At 37.1% G+C, this 21,217-nt stretch overlaps 2 protein-coding genes across 3 annotated transcripts in view; one reads left to right on the top strand and one right to left on the bottom strand.

The window, feature by feature from the left end:
• lrp1ab (low density lipoprotein receptor-related protein 1Ab) overlaps nt 1-21,217 on the top strand; it is a 116,446-nt gene that overhangs the window by 78,483 nt on the left and 16,746 nt on the right. For both annotated transcript variants that reach the window (XM_059527900.1, XM_059527901.1), the window contains exons 28-54: nt 25-156; nt 1,249-1,476; nt 2,423-2,597; nt 3,750-3,844; nt 3,940-4,089; nt 4,363-4,506; nt 5,345-5,470; nt 5,561-5,692; nt 5,789-5,923; nt 6,005-6,134; nt 6,240-6,366; nt 6,827-6,978; nt 7,135-7,259; nt 7,417-7,791; nt 14,443-14,632; nt 15,132-15,336; nt 15,534-15,723; nt 16,280-16,405; nt 16,522-16,650; nt 16,759-16,878; nt 18,569-18,682; nt 18,782-18,931; nt 19,041-19,163; nt 19,392-19,508; nt 20,497-20,625; nt 20,764-20,886; nt 21,002-21,142. In XM_059527900.1, coding sequence (XP_059383883.1) covers nt 25-156; nt 1,249-1,476; nt 2,423-2,597; nt 3,750-3,844; nt 3,940-4,089; nt 4,363-4,506; nt 5,345-5,470; nt 5,561-5,692; nt 5,789-5,923; nt 6,005-6,134; nt 6,240-6,366; nt 6,827-6,978; nt 7,135-7,259; nt 7,417-7,791; nt 14,443-14,632; nt 15,132-15,336; nt 15,534-15,723; nt 16,280-16,405; nt 16,522-16,650; nt 16,759-16,878; nt 18,569-18,682; nt 18,782-18,931; nt 19,041-19,163; nt 19,392-19,508; nt 20,497-20,625; nt 20,764-20,886; nt 21,002-21,142 — 4,083 coding nt within the window. The remainder of the gene's footprint in view (nt 1-24; nt 157-1,248; nt 1,477-2,422; nt 2,598-3,749; nt 3,845-3,939; nt 4,090-4,362; nt 4,507-5,344; nt 5,471-5,560; nt 5,693-5,788; nt 5,924-6,004; nt 6,135-6,239; nt 6,367-6,826; nt 6,979-7,134; nt 7,260-7,416; nt 7,792-14,442; nt 14,633-15,131; nt 15,337-15,533; nt 15,724-16,279; nt 16,406-16,521; nt 16,651-16,758; nt 16,879-18,568; nt 18,683-18,781; nt 18,932-19,040; nt 19,164-19,391; nt 19,509-20,496; nt 20,626-20,763; nt 20,887-21,001; nt 21,143-21,217) is intronic.
• LOC132118237 (galanin receptor type 2-like) lies at nt 8,977-10,285 on the bottom strand. The gene has a single exon (XM_059527937.1). It carries the CDS (start codon nt 10,010-10,012, stop codon nt 9,005-9,007), a length of 1,008 nt encoding a protein of 335 aa, XP_059383920.1. The 5' UTR covers nt 10,013-10,285; the 3' UTR covers nt 8,977-9,004.

Genomic DNA, 21,217 nt, shown 5'->3' with positions numbered 1-21,217 from the left:
AAACATTTTCTTCCTCCTTTGCAGCTCCCAACCCGTGTGCAGCGAATGATGGGAAAGGGCCCTGCTCTCACCTGTGCCTCATCAACTACAACCAAACCTTTTCCTGTGCCTGTCCACACCTCATGAAACTCAAGGCAGACAAGCACACCTGCTATGGTAGGCTCCTCCTTCCTCAATTCTAAGATCCAATCAAATGCTCTATTTGTTAGCAAGTTCTGAATGGAATACTCTTTTACTAAATACTGCACAATATATTACATTTTCCTTGACCTTGTCATTGCAAACAACATATTCTACTGTTTGAGCAACAGGAACAATATAAGTTTTACTAAGAAACCATAGGCAATATTCCACAGTATATTGTCATGTGACCTCAGTAGGTTTTATTTATCAAATGTATTAACAATGGCTGTTTGATTAAAATTTTACTCCATCATACTGGAAATAGGAGGTAAAGCGCATTGCATTGTGGGCTACAGTAATCCACGCAGCTAAATGTAGCTAAATCCATTAGCATTTCATTATTACTTCACTTTTAGGTAAATAAATTTTAAAACTATTGTGGCAGCTTCAGACTTAAGGAATAAAATCTTAAATGCATTTTTCTTCATTTGAAGAGTATTAGCAAGAATTGGCTTCTAATGCATACATGTGGATGTACAATTAGAAAATCCCCCCCAAAAAAACATACTGTGGCTGACAATTTTTCATTTTACTATTATTTTGAATGTTGCACACTTCAGGACAGATAGTATATGAATTGCGGCACAGCATGAAGCTTTAATTTTCTTTTCCTTTTGCGTTGGCGCTATAAAAGCTCAATGTTAGATTTTTCAGGCCGGGCTGAATGCGGGCTGTAAATCTCTTTTAACTGTCAAGAAAACAGCAGTGCACCCTGCCGCCCGGATGCACGATCAGTGTTTAGTATTCAGCAGCACAGCCTCCATTATGGCTGTATGGAGAGCAGAGGGATTGGAGTTAGAGGACCTGTAGGTGACACTAGATAGCAGGAGCCACGCTTCCATTCAGGCTAATCAATATGGAGACTGTAGACTTAACTACTACTGTATGTTTTTAACTAATATATGTTTTTACATAGAAAAACAACAGACTACAATTTAACAATAGCTTATATTTTGTACAAGATGATTTTGTGTAGACAAATAAATATATATGGTTTGATTTACATGCACTGTTATGATACTATATATCTATTGACAATGACTTATCTGTTTTTCTTTTGTCCAGAGTACCGTCAGTTCCTGCTGTACGCTCGTCAGATTGAAATCAGAGGGGTGGACATTGATAATCCCTATTACAACTACATCATCTCTTTCACTGTGCCCGACATCGACAATGTTACCGTTGTGGATTATGATGCCCTGGAGAACCGCATCTACTGGTCTGATGTTCGCACGCAGACGATCAAAAGAGCCTTCATCAACGGGACTGGTGTGGAGACGGTGGTATCAGCTGGTGAGATGATGGTTTGAAGTCAACACTGGCCCAAAATGCATATGAACACTCAAACATTGACCTTCATTGCTTTGTATAGCAACATATTAAACTGAAAAGCATCATCAAATGAATGATGCTACATAAATGTGAAGTAACTGTTATTTTTTTCTCACTTTTTTCTCCAATTACTTTTAGCCATCTGATTTACTGGTCATTTTTAGTGAATGGATGAAATCAGTTTCCAGTTAACTATGGTTTTATCATGGTCTATTACGTTTTATGTCCGTTATGGTCCATTATGTCCATTTTAAACAGCATATCTATCTTATCTTTTAAAACCCAATAAAAAATATAATAAAGATTTATTTTAAACTACTGAATTTTTTTTGTAAAGTATTTACATGTGTGTGTGTGTATATATATATATATATATATATATATATATATATATATATATATATATATATAATAAATAATAATACAGTAAATGTAAAATAAATGTATAACTTTACCCAATATTTCGGTTTCAATTACTGTTCTTTTTTAACTTTCTATTTATCAAATAATTCTGGAAAAATGTGAAGTGGAGTAAATGGCTGCAGTAAATTCATTATCACAAGAATAAATACAATTTTAAAATATATTCAAATAGAAAACAGTTGTTTTAAATTGTAATAAAATATTTTTGATCAAATAAATGCACACGTCTGGGTGGGTGAATAAAACATCTTATGAAAACCTTCTTGGCAAACCCAGACTTGTGAAATATATCTTACTTTAAAATAAATGTCACGTTTTGTTATCAAATACATTCATTTTCATACAGGAAGTGTTCACATACTTTTGTATCAAAGAATGCAAGGCAACTACATCTTTATTTTTGCTATTTTGTTCTGTTTTTCAGCCTGTGTGATCAGTTTACAATTCTAATCATGATAAAATGTTTTTGTTTTTTCTTTGCTAGACCTCCCCAATGCTCAGGGTCTAGCTGTAGACTGGGTCTCCAGAAACCTCTTCTGGACCAGCTATGATACAAATAAAAAGCAGATCAATGTTGCGCGCCTGGACGGGTCCTTCAAGAATGCTGTAATCCACGGACTGGACAAGCCTCACTGTTTGGTGCTACATCCTATCCTGGGGTTAGTACAACTTCTCACACATGCACAATTGCTAGTTCAGGCTTAGCATTAGAGCCTTTCCGTCATTTTAGTCTCTTTAGCCTCTTTCGCTCTCAGCATGTTTAGTTGGCCACATTTGGAGAGGAGCACATGAGGTGCCAGTGTGTTTCTGGCAGAGATTGTAAAGGCTGTAGATAAGAAATGTAGACGTTGCTCATTGGTGTGAGCTAAAGGTTTGACAATATGGCTGTCCTTGTGTTGCTCTTCTCATTGTGTAACCAATGTGAAGATGCGTGTAGTGCTAGTTTTCAGATGCACCAGTTTCTAATAAAATCAGCAAGCATGTGGATGCAGACAGTGTAAGTCATTCAGCTGGTTTTACATTTGTTCGGTGTGTTTTTACTCTCTACAGTGTTTTTGATAACAGTGTTTATTTCGTCTCTCACTGGCAGTACATCAGTGTTTTGAGGCATTCAGTTGACTAAGATGTGAAGACACTTTCCTGGCTTTTGTTTTTAAACCAAACCAAAGTGAAGCATTACAGTGCCTTTTTATTTCCAGAATCTTGAATAAGAGAACCTCAACAAATGTGGTGCTCTTTGCAAATAAACAAATATTGATAACTGAAACGAATGAAGTTACAATAGTTTTAGAATAGTTTTTGCTAATTGAAAAAAAAGGAATAAAATATAAATATTAGAATTAAAGCTTAAACAAAAATGAAAAACTAAACTGAAACTCAAATAAATGAAAGCTATATAGAAATATAAATAAACTAATAAGAATTAAGATTTAAATTAAAATGTTAATTTTTAGATTTAGTTAATTTAATTAGATTTTAACTTTTAAGAAATAATAAGAGGAAAAAAATATTAACTTATTTAAAATGAGAACATAAATTTAAAGCTAAGTAAAATATTAAAAGTTAAGATAAAAGTAAAAAAAAAAGATTATATATATATATAATATAAAACTAATAAGAATGAAAGAAGTGCATACAATTATTAAAACAAACTAAAATTAAGATGAGAACTGAAATTATACAAGCAAACGCTAATTAAAACTAGGAATAAATACTATAATAGTTATAAATAACACTAAAACATTGTCACAAATAATTTGCAGATATCTACTTTATGTCAGGACTTAGTATTTTTTGCATGTTGTTTACAGGAAGCTCTACTGGCTTGATGGTGACAACATCAGTATGGCCAACATGGACGGCACCAACCACACATTACTGTTCACCAATCAGAAAGGCCCAGTGGGTGAGGGACCAGTCTTGTGTAACTTTTGTTTGCCTAAAGCTAAAAGAAGGCCGTCTGGAGATGATGTTTTATACGTTGACTTCTTCCCATGGCAGGTCTGTCCATAGACTTTTACATGGAGCAGTTGTACTGGATCAGCTCAGGGAACAGCACCATTAACCGCTGTAAGCTGGATGGTTCCGGACTGGAGATCATTGAGGGTGTTAAAGGAAAACTCACCAAAGCTACAGCCCTCGCTATCATGGGTGAGACAGCACCATCAACCTGTTTCCAATGCAACAAAAACTAAAACTTTGTGATGTAACTCAGTGAACTGAAGTTAGTCTAACTTTAATTGTTTCTGTGAAGTATGAATGGTGTGAGACTACAGCTCTTAAAAATTCTTCCACATAACTAGATGCAGGTGCTCTCTGAAAAACCATAATTGTGACCAGATTTTGTGAACAATGTTCTTAGAGTTCACTGCATTGTAAAACCCATTTGAGATAACTGACTGAACTCTTATGTTTTCTGTTTAGGAGATAAGTTGTGGTGGGCCGATCAGGGCACAGATCAGATTGGTACATGTGACAAGAGCGATGGAGGCAACTGGAAGGTTCTCCGAAATAACACCTCACCCATGATGCATATGAAGATCTACAATGAGACTGTGCATCAACTAGGTGTGTTTTCATATTTATATTGATTATGTAACCCTAAAATGCATGTGACTTTGTCCCCATAAATGAATATGCAAGTGAAAAGGAGAAATTACTCATAAAATTACATATTTTTAAAAAGAAAATGTGTTATTATTTTTTTAAATAAAACCATTAATTTCATTTTTAATTAAATGCATACATTTTTAAATGATTATTATTTTTATTCTTATTATTGGTGTGTTTTTTATTATTGGTGTTACTTAACTAAAATTCAATTCAATGTTAAAATAGATCTCATGATCAAAAAGGAATTACTGGATTATCAAATGGCAAGACAGATTAAATATGTGTTATAATAGAGGATATTTCATTTTAATTAGTACTTCAAAAATAATTCTAATTTATCTAAAACTCAAAAAATCAAAAATCTAAAACTAATTTATATTGATTAGTGACTTTGTACTTTTCAATTCATTTGGAGGTAAAAAAAATTGATATTATTCTTTATAAATGACAAGTTTAAAAGGGAAATTATTTTTATTATGTTTAATTAAGCTAATGATTAATACTTAGTTGTTAATCATTTAAAAATATAATGAATAAAAACGGCTATTATTATTATTTTTTAATTTCACTTAAATGTGAAAATAGTTCACATAATCAAAGGGGAATTCCTAGGTTGTCAGATGACAAGACGGATTACATATTAATATTATAATAAGTCTTATTTTTATTAATTCTTAAAATGAACACAACTATAAATCTTTTTTTTTTGTTTAGTTTTTATTTTTTTATTATGTATAAAGCAAACTGTTAACCAAAGATGATACCATTTGGATGTGTCTGATATCTACTATAGGTACCAACCTCTGTAGTAAGAACAATGGTGACTGCTCTCAGCTTTGCTTGCCAACTTCACCAACTACAAGAGCCTGCATGTGTACAGCTGGATATAGTCTGAAGAGTGGCCAACAGTCCTGTGAAGGCAAGATCTCATACAAACATCACTAATGAACTACATTTGCTTTCACATGACCACATTGTAACATTGTGTGTATGGCACTTCTGTATAAAGGCATGGGCTCGTTTTTGCTCTACTCTGTGCACGAGGGCATCCGTGGCGTTCCTCTGGACCCGTCAGATAAATCTGATGCTCTGGTACCTGTGTCAGGCACCTCTCTTGCCGTGGGCATTGACTTCCATGCTGGTGAGTATGCAAGTATCATTGTGTACAAATGTTCAGTCTGAAAATTGCTCTGAATGCAACTAACTTGAGGTGTTTTGTGCTTCTTTTGCCCTGTAGAGAACGACACCATCTACTGGGTTGACATGGGCCTTAGCACTATTAGCCGAGCCAAGAGAGACCAGACCTGGAGGGAGGACATTGTGACCAATGGCATTGGACGTGTGGAAGGCATCACCGTGGACTGGATTGCAGGTGTGCAAATGTGCAAACACACATTTAAAAGCACATTCTATATTCATGCATCTAACACATTGTGTTGTTTTGTATAAATAGGCAACATCTATTGGACTGATCAAGGCTTTGATGTGATTGAGGTGGCCAGACTCAACGGCTCCTTCCGCTATGTGGTCATCTCTCAGGGTCTGGACAAACCTCGTGCCATCACTGTACATCCAGAGAAAGGGTGAGGGAATGTGTCTGTATTTTGAAGATGGGGACTGTGTGCCTATTAACATGAGAAAACTGTGTATGATCTCATGATCTTAGACTCAAGTATTTGTGTGTCCAGGTATCTGTTCTGGACGGAGTGGGGTCAGTATCCACGTATTGAAAGATCTCGTCTGGACGGTTCTGAGAGAGTAGTTCTTGTCAATGTCAGCATCAGCTGGCCCAATGGCATCTCCATTGATTACCAGGTTTGTACATAAACACACTGTGCCTCTTTTGCAGAAAAAGTACCAGATTTAATTGCTAAATCAACTTTTAGAAGATGATTAGTTATTATTTGTATTCTTAAGATTTTTTTAATGCTGATTTTTTTTTACTTTCTCTTCATTAAATAATCTATAAAAAAAAAACAATCATGTTTTCCACAAAAAATATTAAGCAGCTGTTTCATCGCTGATAGATCAGTTTCTTAAGCATCATATCAACATTTTCTGATGGATAATGTGACACAAACAGTTATTTTAAACTGTAATAATATTTTTTAAATGTATTTTTGAACAATTAAAAATATCTTAACAACCCCAAGCTATTGGACTCTAATGTTTATTTAATTTAATTTGTATTTTTATTAAAAAACAATAATAATTTTAGTAATGAAACCACAACAGTATGGTAAGTGTTATATAACTGATGTTGTACAATATGTAGGAGGGCCTGCTGTATTGGTGTGATGCACGTACAGACAAAATTGAGCGCATAAATCTGGAGACTGGAGAAAATCGTGAGCTGGTGCTATCTAGTAACAACATGGACATGTTTGCTGTGTCTGTGTTTGAGGACTATATCTACTGGAGTGACAGGTGCCTACACATTATTCCTTTACTATTGCATATTATTACCCCTCTTTAACCTGCCCCTTTAATTCATATTAATTTATGTCCTCAATGGTTTTTATATCTTGCTATTGCATTGGATTTTACAGTTAATGAGCTTTTGTCCTCTCCTGTTTCCAATAGGACACATGCCAATGGCTCCATCAAGAGAGGAAACAAAGACAACGCCACAGACATGGTGTATCTGAGAACAGGCATTGGTGTACAGCTCAAAGACATTAAAGTCTTCAACCGTGCAAGACAGCAAGGTGTGTATCCTCCTGAAAACTTTTTTTTACTATATGGCAGGGTTTTCTATCCCCCCCTATAACCCCTCCAGCCAGGGTTTTAGCCAACCAAGAGGCCGTAATATATAAAAAGTTGGATTTTAACAGTAGCAAATGTTCATTTTAATATTGTTTGCAGGTACCAACATCTGTAAATTGAACAATGGTGGTTGTGAACAGTTGTGTCTGTACCGGGGTAATGGCAATCGTACCTGCGCCTGCGCACACGGCATGCTAGCAGAGGACGGCCATAGCTGCAGGGATTACGATGGCTACCTCCTCTACTCGGAGCGCACAATACTAAAGAGCATACACCTATCAGATGAAACAAATCTTAATGCTCCCATTAAACCCTTTGAAGACCCGGATCACATGAAGAACGTCATCGCCCTTACCTTTGACTACAGGGGTGGTGGTGGAAAGGGAGCCAACCGAATCTTCTACAGCGACATTCACTTTGGTAACATTCAGCAGATCAGCGATGACGGCTCGGACCGCAAGACCATAGTGGAGAGTAAGTGCCCAGTCTTTTCATTCATTTTTTTTATTGCTCTGTTTTGCACACACCATCTGGTTGTGGCTAACAGCAATACCAAGAGTGAGAAATGATAATGAATCCAAGTACTTGAAAAAAATAAATGCTATTTTAATTTGGAAAATACAGACTTTATTCAGCAACAATGCTTTTGATCAGAAGTGACAGTAAATATTTACACTGTTATGAAATATTTCTTTTTCAAATAAATGCTGTTCTTTTGAACGTTCTATTCATCAAAAATCCATGAAAATAGTTTCATGGTTTCCACAAACATTGATAATGTTTCTTGAGCAGCAAATCAACATATTAGAATGTTTTCTGAATGATCATGTGACATTGAAAACCTGGAATAATGTATTTCTGTGATCTATAATCACAGAAATAGATGACATTTTTAAAATATTACAATAGAAAACACTTATTCAGAATTGTTATAATATTTCACAGTATTTATATTTTATTTTCACAGTTGTTACTGTATTTTTGATTAAATAAATGCATAAGAGACTCATTTTCAGAAAAATTCTTCCAAATCTTACCAACCCCAAAGTTTGGAAAGGGAATATACAGTATCGTATATATGTATATTTCTACCAATTAAATATGCACATGGTCATTATTTAGAAATCAGAGGATGTGTAATAAATGCTGTACTTATCTTTTTTTTTATGTCATTCATTTAAGATGGTTAGACAGATGCCAGTGGAAGCTGAAAATGTTTATCAGCTCCTATAGTAGCATGAAGTAGTAAGAACACAAGTAACATTTAGTAACAATGCAAGCACTGAAAAAAACAATACACCAAAAGCAAAACCCTTCATTCAAAGTTTTTGTTGCTTTTGTTGTATACAGTTTCTATCTGATATGCCATATAATGAATCAGTAAAGAAAGCAAATATATGTTTTCATCAATGGTTTCAAATATATTAAAAGTCTCACATGGAGATTTCTAGTCACAAAAGTACATTTCTTAACAATATATGATATAATAAAGATCTGTATATTACATAATATCATCGAAGTGTTCAAGGTAATTCAGGCTTAATATCTGGCAGAAAAAATCAATGTAGTTCAAACATATGTCTAATATTTATTGTCTTTATCTCTTTACATTATAAGTCCCATTACTGGTTTTGCCTTTTACAGCAGAAGCACATTAAATGTTTCTGCATGGATCAGGAATTTATCCTCATGGTTGGGGAGGGGTGTCCAGCTCCACAGGGTTAAAGGGCTCCACTATGGCGCTTCCTGGACACATAACACACCTGTTACCTTTGCAGCACACCCGTCCCAATGTCAGCAGCTCTCGGCGAAATTTGTTTGACATGAAAGCATATAGTAGTGGATTGGCTACAGCCGAGGAGCTCGCTAACAGCCGGGCAATAATGGCGAAGTTGAGAGTTTGTGTGTGAATATTGCTATTATTGGTAGCGATGAGCAAGAACATGAGGACATAGGATGGCAGCCAGCAGATGGTGAAGAATAACACCAACAGGATCGACGTCTTGGTCACCTGATTCTGGTAGCGCTCCAGTTGCGGCGCGGTACATTGCAGTCGCGTCCTTCGCAGGAAGCCGTAAAGTTTAGTGTACATGACAACGATGATGATCAGAGGGAAAGCAAAGCTGAACAGGAACAGGATGGTACTGTAGACCAACTGGCTGAGGTCTGATAGAAACGCAAAGCAGAGGATGGGCGCAGTCCTCAATTGGCGGAAAGCAAACTGAGGTGCTGCAAGAGCCACGGCCAGCACCCAAATGAGAATCACAGTTACCCGCAGCCAGCGGCACATTCGGAAACGATACGTCCAATTGGGGTACACCACAATCAGGTAGCGCGTTACCGCTAATGCAGCTAGAGTGAATACGCTTGCCGAGTTACCGGCCACTCCCAGGAAACTGATGATTTTGCATAGGATGCTGCTGAAGGGCCAGTAGCCTAGTGCTATAGCGGCAGTGTGGAAGGGCAGGCAAATGAGCAGCAGTAGATCCGAAGCACTCAAGACTAAAAGTAACATATCTGTCCCTTGAAGAGACTGGAGTCCATTCTTCCTCTTCCGTCCGGTCAGGACGTAGATGACCAGCGAGTGTCCCACCAGCCCGATCAGCATGATTATTACATCCAGAATGGGAGCTAAGACCCGTATTAGTTCCCAGCTCAGACTCCCACAGTCATCGCTACTATTCATACTGAACATACTGAAGAACAATTTACTGAAGTGTGTGGGATGACATACGTTCAAACTCCAGATGAAGATTGCCGTCTGCTTCAGGCTAACAATTAGCTCTTTTGAGAGTTAATAACTTCCTCACATGGCAAAGCATCATTGGGGTGTTTACTCCAAGAGATAAAGGCAGTCTCTGCTGGGGAGGTTGTTAGTGTTTAGCATTAGCATTTAGTAGTATATCCTCCTAGGAAGTTGAGAATTCATGTTAACACTTTTTTCTGGTACATATAAGACATTTAAAAAAAAAAAAATAAACAAGTAATAAATGTATTATAAATAGGTCTGGTAAGCGATTAAAATTTATCTAATTACATGATGTGGTGATTAATTAATCTAATTAATCGCACATCAAATTTGGAGAAATTACTCTGAAAAGATAATTTTAAGTTATTGTTGTGCAAAGCATCTAACAGAGATTACAAAAAGTAGGTTCAGCAAGAAATATTTTGTTTGATAAAATTTATTACATATACTCTTTTGGACCATGTGAGTAAATGATGACAGAATTGGCATTTTTGGTTGGGTGAACTATAACTTTAATAATTTATTTTCTTAATTTTATTATTATTACTATGAAAATATTAAATTATTTCTTCAATGAAACGATTCTCTAAATAATAAATTAAAACTGCCAGTAGGTGGTGGTAAATGTCTTAATGATTAAGTTAACGAGTCATTTATTTATTTGTTTGATTCGTTCAAATGGCTGATTTATTCAGGAGTGAAGTAAATGGTTCTTTATGAATGGTTCATTGAATCATTAGGCTTGTTCGACTTGAAGCGGGTCATCACCATCAGACTGATCGGTGTGTGACATCAAAGTACAGCAAGACCTTAGAGAGCAGAGAGTCCTTGTGCTTTTGAATCGCTCTCGCTGTACTTTGATGTATACTTCCAGTATTTCATCATCGGTCTGTGCAGCGCCACTTCAAAGCCAACGTGACTATGGCCAATGGTTCACCCAGTTCGTTCAAAACATGGATTAAGAAATTAAATGCCGCTGTGGTTTTTTTGGGGATGACCAGTTCTGATTTGTCTTTATATTTTGGTTGCCAAAATTGAGCAAAACAGACAACATTGTGTCTAAAATAACACAATATTAACTTCTTAATGAACTGTTTTGTAAGATGAGTATCACATTTACACTCGTGTGATATTGCACTTAGCCTAGAGCTCTTGTGAACTATGTAATGTAAATATGAGACACAATTTCAAATGGGAATTTTGCTCCATATCTTGAATTTTAGGGATATTCTCTAGGCTCCATCATGCAGTAGCTTGTTGCCCTGCCTCATATTAGTCATCAATCGACTGTATGAAATGGCAGATGATCCACATAGGTCTGGGGCAGGTCAAGTGGATTAAATGCGTTAATAATTTTATTTATTTTTCTCCATAATTAATCTAATTAATGACACATTGCATTACACCAAATACACAAAATTATATTCTTTTAGCAGCATCATATGACCCCTTTAACACCTAACTAAACAAAGGGTGCCAATGTGAGTGTGCATATCGACACAAAGTCTCGATAAGAGGGAGTTGTTATGGAGAGGAATTGCAGATCAAATAGGATTCGTTGTGTACCGGGGTTTTTTCTGTTTTTCATTAAGTGCCATCTTATGTCAGGAAGTGAATTTGCATGTTCACTCGGCTCATCGCCAGCAATATCATATGGGTATGAACCTTTTTATGCAGTCTATGGTATGAAGACAAAAGAGGTGTCAAAAAACGTTGGTCATAAGCGCGCATGATAATCGTCCCTGCATGTACGAGGCTGAAGTTGGTATATTATATCATATTATTATATATTATTATGAACCTATTTGTATGGTGGCAACATTTTTCAGCTTTCGAGTCAGTGTTATTCTAATATTATTTGTATTTTATTTCATTGTTATTCATATATTCAATTAGCTTTTGCTTTTTTAATTTTACCTTTATTTCAGATTTAGTAATTTTGTACTTCAACTCAAATTTATTTTATTTCAGTTGTCAAGGCAACATTTAGCAAAATGTTTAATTTATTTCAGGTTTATTTTAATTTACAGACATTATTTAAATGAACATAAACAATTTGCATTATTTTTTTGTTAATAACAAGGTTTCGAATGCAGCCAAAGACTTCCAGTATTGCCATAAACATTTGTATTTCATCATTTGTAATGTGACAACAGTTAATTTCACATGTGATCACTATTAAACTCCATCTCGTATTTGAAATAGTGGAAGGCGCTTACCTTACAGCCATCCATGATTGCGGCTTGCGTGTATTGATTGAGTGAAACCAGGCAACCCTGCAATATGTGATTCCCTGCATCTGTCATTGGCTGATACATTACAAACTGTCGATTCTACTTGAATCTAAGTGCCCAATGCAACTTTCCTCTTATGATCAATTAAATGACTCTTCAGATTAATTCCAAGTCCTTTAGTTTGGCTGTTGCAGGACTTTGTCCTTCTGCTGTAAGGAAAGCAAGACGACTCTCCTCGTTCTGTCCTAATGTGAGATTTCCCTCGCAAAGAACACCATAACGATCCTCATGACCACCAAGTTCAAAGTACAATAGGTGGTTGTTCAGGCATCCATCACCTAATACATTGATTGTCAGGTTTACTGGCCTTTTCCAAGAACAAAATCGTTTCTGTGATGATGGCGTCTCATCTGTGGGCTCTGGCTATTACGCAAGTATCTTATTCTTCCTTTGGCCGAAAGACTGATGTGTTTTACAGGATCATTATTGGTTTTTTGCAAAAGTAAACAGCTTGGTGGAGTGTCCTTCTTGTTTTATGGTGGAGCAATCACTGTCGTAAAGCAACCATTGGTGTTATGCAGATAGATGCAGCGAAGACCCTCATGGGCTCATAAATGTTCTGGAGGGTGACTATTATTCAGTGTGACTTCGACTCATTCAGACGGTGCTGACTGAAGCGCATTGCACCACATTGCTTCTCATCCCAGCGTTGTGTCTGAGACTCTTCCAGCAGTCATCTCTTTATGAAAGAACTAGTCACCGTGGTTAAAGAGATCAAGCGAGGGAGGGGTCTTGTGTGCACAGGCACCCATCCATGAAATGACCGGATGACACTAAGCCACTAAACACACATGCACCAGCAACAACGACTATCTCCCAGCACGATGAAAGCAACATGCACACATATCATAGGATTAAACTGTTCATTGGGAAAGGATAAGGAGTTTAAAAAGAGATGTTTTGGACTTGCCCTGTGTTAATCATAGAATTGGTTTACTCTATGAAGCTTAGATGACATTAATCCAGTTTGAAGTTGTTACCATCCTTTCCAAGTAGTTCAGATGCCTTATTTTTTGTTTCTTTTTTAGCTATAGTGTGCAGTAGAGTTAGTTTGTTCAAAATAAATAGTGTATCTGTACTTAGGTAAGCCCCTCCCCTTGAACCCAGATGAGCCAATGGCAGTAGAGTGGAACTCAGACATCTGAAGGTTTCAGCGCCATAGAGAAACATGGGAAGATCCAAAGCTTGCATCGTTTTTATGGGGTTTATGCTTCAAAAATTAAAAAACGATGTGCATGGGGTACTTCTTACAGTGATTCCAGGTATCCTGAGAAGACAGGATACATGTCATTTAATTTATTCTGTTTCCTAAACCCAAACAAAACGGAGCAAAATGTCCCAAAGCATTCAACCCCAGTCTCAATGAAGACAAAAACATTTGTTTTCTGGTTGTCACACTCTCATTAAGTTACAATTTTCAGCTGCTCAAGCAGAATGTTATTGTCATCTTGTTGCTTTAGCAAGTTATCTCTGGCTAAAACTAGCTAACGTTAAAGTTAGTGAGAGCATACAAACCTAAATAGCGGACTGTTTTCATGTCTTGTACATTGTATGGCAAAAACACATAAACGAAGGTCTACATTTCACTGTCTCTTCATATTAAATATGTAAGTAAAATGTAAATTCATTTAATCGCACATGATAAGTGTTGATCTGGAATGTTGTTATCTGCGATCGTGATGAACATAAGGCTTCTCCCACTTGCACTGTGATCTGGAAATCCTCACATCCAAATCAATTCCCATAATATTTATTTTAAAATCTTTTATATATCCCTCCATAGCATATTTACCGGTAAGTCGCACATGCACGGTGATCCTTCTGTGTCCAAAATTTATCAAAAAAGATATAGAGACAAGGTTTTCACACTGACAGCTGTCATTGTAAGACAGTCAGCAACTCTGTTTGTTTGTCCGAGTTCGCAACAGTAACTAAGGGGGCAGGGCTTACCAATAGGTCAATTATAATTAAGAAAAACAGATTGGATGCAGTAGAGTTGTTCTTGGATCAGAAACAAGCAGTCAGAGCAGGATCTCTATATACTTCCTCAGTTTAAGACCATTTTTCTTTTCATTTGAACAGATGTAGGATCAATTGAAGGTTTGGCTTATCACCGGGGTTGGGACACACTTTACTGGACCAGCTACACCACCTCCACCATCACACGGCACACTGTGGACCAGAGTCGGACTGGAGCTTTTGACAGAGACACTGTGGTCACTATGTCCGGAGATGACCACCCCAGAGCCTTTGTTCTGGATGAATGCCAAGAGTATGACCACTGTATATCAAATTTGCTATGATGCAATGCTGTGTTTTGATTTTTCTGCTGTGCATACAGTTCCAAGAATTTGACTCACATTCAGAATAAAAGTACTACCCTACCAAATACAGAACACATTTTTGTTTTTACCTCCAAATTTATATATAATTTTTTTTAAACAATTTCATTTAAATTTCACAAATCTTCATTTAAGCATTAATTGCCAAAGTGATGTTCTTATAATGAATAATTGATAATTAATTCATAATTTTATTATTAAAAAAATCCCAAAAAACAAAATTTTTGTGAAGCTCACATAATTAATTGTAATAATTTAATTATCTTTTTTTTTTTTTTGCAATTTTTGTATTTATAAAAAATATATAATTATTTAATACTTCAGTAATATTTTTATTTAGTTATTTATTTATTCTTTTAATCTTGTGTTGCTTTTGTTGTAAGTAGACCTCACATGTCAGTTTCTATTTTTAAATTCCATTTCTTTCAGCTTGATGTTCTGGACTAACTGGAATGAACAGGCTCCAAGTATCATGCGAGCGTCTCTTTCTGGAGCGAATGTCCTTGTGATCATCGGCAGTAACATCCGCACACCGAACGGCCTGGCCATCGACCACCGTGCTGAGAAAATCTATTTCTCCGATGCCACATTTGACAAGATTGAGCGCTGCGAGTATGATGGCAGTCGACGCTTTGTGAGTTCCTCTCTATTTATGCCTTATTTTTTATGTTTGTTCATGAGACATGAAGAGTTCTTGACTATTACGTGGTAGATCATGAGTCTAAAAGCACAGAGTTCATGATCTTGTTTCTTAGAGTTCACACTACTGACATTTTGTTCACCTTAAATTTCTTTGCAAAATGAATGAATGTAAATTGTACCTGTGATTAGGTGGTCCTAAAGAACGAGCCAGTGCATCCTTTCGGTTTGGCGGTGTATGGTGACTATATCTTTTGGACAGACTGGGTGCGAAGAGCTGTGCTCAGAGCTAATAAATATGGCACAGATATGAAAGTCCTACGTGCCGACATTCCTCAACAGCCAATGGGCATCACTGCTGTGGCCAAAGACACCAATAGTTGTAAGTTTTGTACTGAAGACTGACATTATGGTTTAAATATTTTTTCAGCATGTCAATATTAGAAATAGTATTATTTGCAGACAGTTATTATAGTCAACAAAAGCTAAAACCATGAAAAAAATTGCATTTTCAGTTTTCTGAAATAAAATGTTATATTTTATTTCAGCGAGTTGACAAGGCAACATTTTTCATTTTTAAGGTATTAAAATTACTAAATTTAAACACAAAAAGAGAAGAAAAAAAAACTTTTTTAACAACAAAAACTAAAAAAAGTCAAAATTCTAAAACTTTAAAATGAAAAAAGAAAATGAAATTTCTATATATAAAAAACTATAATAGAATCCCAGTGATACTAAAGCAAAACTGCTCTGAAATGGCTTAAATGGGTGAATATTTATCTATTTATTTATATACTTAATCATTTACACTAGCACACAAAATTGATAGAACTGACACAATGATTTTTAACTAAATATGAAAATGAATGGAACTGATGATGATTTTATGCATTACCCAGCCCAAAAATTCATTTGAAATTGGTCATTTGTGTCTGTAGGTGAATTTTCTCCGTGTCTCACCAATAATGGAGGCTGTCAGGACCTGTGTCTGCTCACGTCAGAAGGACGAGTCAACTGCAGCTGCCGCGGAGACCGCAAACTACTGGGAGATGACACATGTGTTGGTGAGAGAGACCAACAGGAACCTAGTGTCTAAAATATAAGCCTGTTCTGAACATGCTCTGTTAGTTTCCTCTGAAAAGTGCGGCATAAAATGAAAGCATATCTCTCTGTCTCCCAGCGGAGAACACAACCTGCAACACCGTGGATGAGTTTGAATGTGGAAACGGCGACTGTATCGACTACAGCCTGACTTGTGACAGTATCGGCCACTGCAAGGACAAGTCTGATGAGAAGCAGTCCTACTGTGGTAAGCATGACACTGCTTCTCATTTATTGCTTTGTAGTTTTCAGAAACATTTCCAATTTAGAAAGCTTAATATTTGAAGTAGTTTAACTCTCTTTTTTTTGTTTGCAGCGAACCGCATGTGTAAGAAGGGCTACCGGCGCTGCATTAACGGACGATGCATCAAACACAGCTCCTGGTGTGACGGCACTGATGACTGTGGAGACGGTTCAGATGAGCTGCCATGCAACAGTAAGGGGGGGGGGGGGGGGTGTGATTGTCTGAAATAAAAAGAGATTAAGTAGGGCTGGACGATTAATCGAAAAGTAATCGAAACCGAAATTCAGAACCTCTAACCGACTTATTTTCCCATGTCGTTTATTTCGGTTTTTTAATCCTGTTAATACTTCCCCCTTAAAAGCATACTACCGCATGTGTAGTCACATGACTCTGCTCTCCAGTCAGTGGCATAAAAGCAAAACACGGAGGTGAATGCCGGTTCAACACATAGTGATTGCCTTGCCTCTTCACTGAACTTTGTCAGTTGTATTTGTTTTATAGTTTGGACATTCAAGCGATTAGATGATCGGATTTGTATTATTATATCGAGCTACCATGTTAGCGCTAGGGCTGTCAAAAAAAATAAAAAAAAATAAAATAAAAATCCACATTCGAATACAAAAATGTTGCATTCGAATTGTAGGTGTCCGTTAAGGCAGCTTTAAGGCCCGTCCCGGGTATACTTCACATTCCGCGTTCTGATCCGTCTCACACACAGCTTCATCCGCACAGCTTTCAGAAGGCGGACGAGCTCGACGAGCAAGTACCACTTCTGTCATCATTCACCTCGTGCATGCTCTGTTGACAGCGGTGCACCCTGTCCGCGTGCAGGCACTTTTTGAAACCGCGTGGACGGATGCGCGGCTGTCCGCGAGCCCTCTTGATGACGAAAATTACATAATGCGGACGGTGCGCGGATGCAGATGGTCAAATTATACTTTGGCCTTTATCAGTGGCGCACGAGATACGATGACAATATAAAAGTGTCATTGCATTATAATGTTTTTGTTAACCTATACAGTTGAAGCAACTAGATGCAGCGCTGCTGCGATGTTCAATCAAAATTTTGCGGCAAAAAAAAGAGAATGTGGAGAAGATCTTGTTTACGTCAAAACTGAAATCAAGCCATTCACACAAAACGCATATTTCACACATTTTCTAGAGAGGGACATCTTCTATTACCCTTGCACTCGCGTCTCACACAATAGAGCTGCATGTTTAGAAAGCCTTGTAAAATTAAGGTGGGTTCAGTTTTTTTCAAAAACATATCTTGGGACTTTATGGTGGGTTTTCCCCATCCTACTGCATCTCATGTTTAAATTAAAAATGTACTCTGTGTTATTGGTTTTCACCCCTTTGAATTAAACTATGGATTCACACATGGTGCTGTCTTGTTTATAGTTCTTTAAGCTACTTAATTATAATTGGTTTATAAACATTATTTTAAATATTATGCACTTTTTTCCACAAGTCATATTTTCTTATGCTTTGAATAAACGTGCATTAGTAATATTTTGCCCAATGCGTCCTCTTGTGAACTCAGAAGAGAAGCCAAAAGCTTTTCTTTACCCTAACTAAAATTATGTATTTTAAATTCGAATATAATTCGAATTTGGATAATATATTTAAACAATATTATAAAAATATCTCACCTTTAATAGTCAATCATATTTACAGTACAAACCTTGTCAGTGAACTGTGAGGGCAACAAAACAGAAACAAAATAATCGTTCATTAATCGTAATCGAGGTAAAATGTTTTTTGATTTTAGGCCATAATCGTCCAGCCCTAAGATTAAGGAAATATTTGTTTTTTGAGCGGTTGACTAGGAAAAAGTGCAGCTGTAATAGTTCCTCACTGTATCCATATCTGTTTTCTTCAGTGACTCTGTGCAGCGCTGCTGAGTTCCAGTGCAAAGACGGTTCCTGCATCACTAACTCGAGTCGCTGTAATCAGGTGGTGGACTGTGAGGACGCCAGTGATGAGATCAACTGCAGTAAGTATTCAGCGAAAAATATCTGGTCTGGTAACCAAACCAAAAGGTTGAAGGTTATTCTCTCGAACGGATACAATCTTTCGGTACATTCTCTTTCAGGCCCCACTGACTGCTCCAGTTACTATCTGCTTGGAGTGAAGGGCGTGACCTTTGAGCGCTGTGAGTTCACTACACTCTGCTACGCCCCCTCCTGGCGCTGTGATGGCTCCAATGACTGCGGAGACTTCTCCGATGAAAGAAACTGTCCCGGTCAGACTCTTCACACATCAGCATGCACTGACACATCCCCTCATTCTCACAGCAAACATAATGTGTGATACTGCATCATAAAATTGACCTTTCACCTTCTTTCCCACAGAGAAAAGGAAGCATAATTGTCCGGTGAACTTCTTTGCGTGCCCGAGCGGCCGCTGTATTCCCATGAGCTGGACCTGTGACAAAGAGAACGACTGTGAGAATGGAGCAGATGAGTCTCACTGTGGTTAGTGAACATCTCTCAGACTTTTCACAAGATTAATTAAATGTTTTTTTTTTAATAGTAGTATTATTAACAACAATAATATATATTTTTATATGTATTAATATGCATTTCTTTTTAGATTGTTTTATGTTATTTGACACAATTCTGGTTAATTTCTGAGCCTGAGCACAGTTATCATCATATCATTTGATTTTTTGACATTGAGTTTGATTACTCTTGTTTTCTTAGATAAGTTCTGTGCATCAAATCAGTTTGAGTGTGGGAACCATCGCTGTATCTCCAAATCCTGGGTGTGTGACGGTGCTGATGACTGTGGAGACGGCACTGATGAGGACAGCAAATGCAGTGAGTCACGTTATAACTTTCATCAACAAACAGAGCTCTGACCCCAAATAAACCGGGTTCCTCACTGCAAGTTAACCCATACTTAATGCGTTCTAGGTCGTACTTTTACCTTTGTTCATGGCTTTTGAGGATGTCACACAATCTGTCCATGTTAGCATCTATTTAACTTGGCGAGTTACCAAAGGAAGAATTTGCGCCACCCTTGAGTTTGTTTGGACGCACCGCATTTGTGTTTTACCCCTTTTAAAAGCTGTTTAGCTGACCTCACTATGCATGATTATATGGTTGGTTGCATTTTATTATTTGCATTATGCATTGTTTTTATTCTCATAGCTGTGAGCATGTCATTTGAAAACAACTGAGAACCTCTGTGCTATTTAAAGGGATAGTTCACCCAAAAATGAAAATTGTCGTCATTTGCTTACATTAAGTTTTTCCAAACCGGTAGGAGTCTTTTTTTGTTCTGTTAAGCACAAATGAAGATATTTTGAAGAATTTTGGTAACCAAACAGTTGATAGTAGCCGTAGGGAAAAATTCTATGGATGTCAGTGGCTACCAACGTTCAGTTTTTGTCTTTATATTAGCCTTGAAGAATCTCAATGTCAGTCTAGTTAAGGCTAGATGATAGAATGTGTAAGTGAAAAGTGACGTGACATTCAACCAAGTATGGTGACCCATACTCAGAATTCGTGCTCTGCATTTAACTTATCCAAAGTGCACACACACAGAGCAGCTAACACACACACACACACACACACACACACACACACACACTGTGAGCACACACCCGGAGCAGTGGGCAACGATTTATGCTGTAGCACCCAGGGAGCAGTTGGGGGTTCGATGCCTTGCTCAAGGGCACCTAAGTCATGGTATTGCTGGCCTGAGATTCGAACCCACAACCCTAGGTTTAGGAGTCAAACTCTCTAACCACTAGGCCACGACTTCCCCAATGTGACACTGACACTGAGTATGTATCTCTGACAGAGACAAAGACTTGCAGTCCAGAGGCATTCCAGTGTCCTGGCTCTCACATGTGTATTTCTCAGCGCTGGAAGTGTGACGGGGACAAGGACTGTCCTGATGGTGCAGATGAGGGCATTAAGGCTGGTTGTGGTGAGTTATTTTGTGCCATGGAATTCCTTGGAAGAAACCGTTGAGACCATTTCTGCCTAGTTTCTTTATTTAATCACACTCTTTATTTAAAAAAAAAAAAAAAACTTGTCTGTACTTCTGTATTTTCTCTCTCTCAAGTGTTCAATAAGACCTGTGATGACTTGGAGTTCCAGTGTCAGAATTATCAGTGTATTCCCAAAAACTTCATGTGTGATCATGACATTGACTGCCGCGACGGCTCTGATGAATCGCCCGAGTGTGGTAAGCATGTGCTGTCCATTTAAGTCTTTTGGTGTTATTTTTTATTATTAGTCAAACAGACCCACACAGTGAATCATACATTAAGTCAGTTGTTGTCTTTCCTGCCATAATGTAGAATATCCCACATGCGGACCGAATGATTTCCGCTGTGCTAATGGCCAGTGCCTGAAGCAGAAGAACTGGGAGTGTGATGGAGAGTTTGACTGTAGAGACCAATCAGATGAAGCTCCCAAAAACCCACTTTGCACAGACTCAGGTGAGGATGGCAACCTTAAAGGGCAAAAAAAAAAAAAAAATATATATATATATACACTATTTTATATAGTTATAT

This window comes from Carassius carassius, chromosome 37 (assembly GCF_963082965.1).
Source record: "Carassius carassius chromosome 37, fCarCar2.1, whole genome shotgun sequence".
Classification (NCBI taxonomy): Eukaryota; Metazoa; Chordata; class Actinopteri; order Cypriniformes; family Cyprinidae; genus Carassius; species Carassius carassius.
This window is presented reverse-complemented; position numbering and strand designations above follow the sequence as displayed.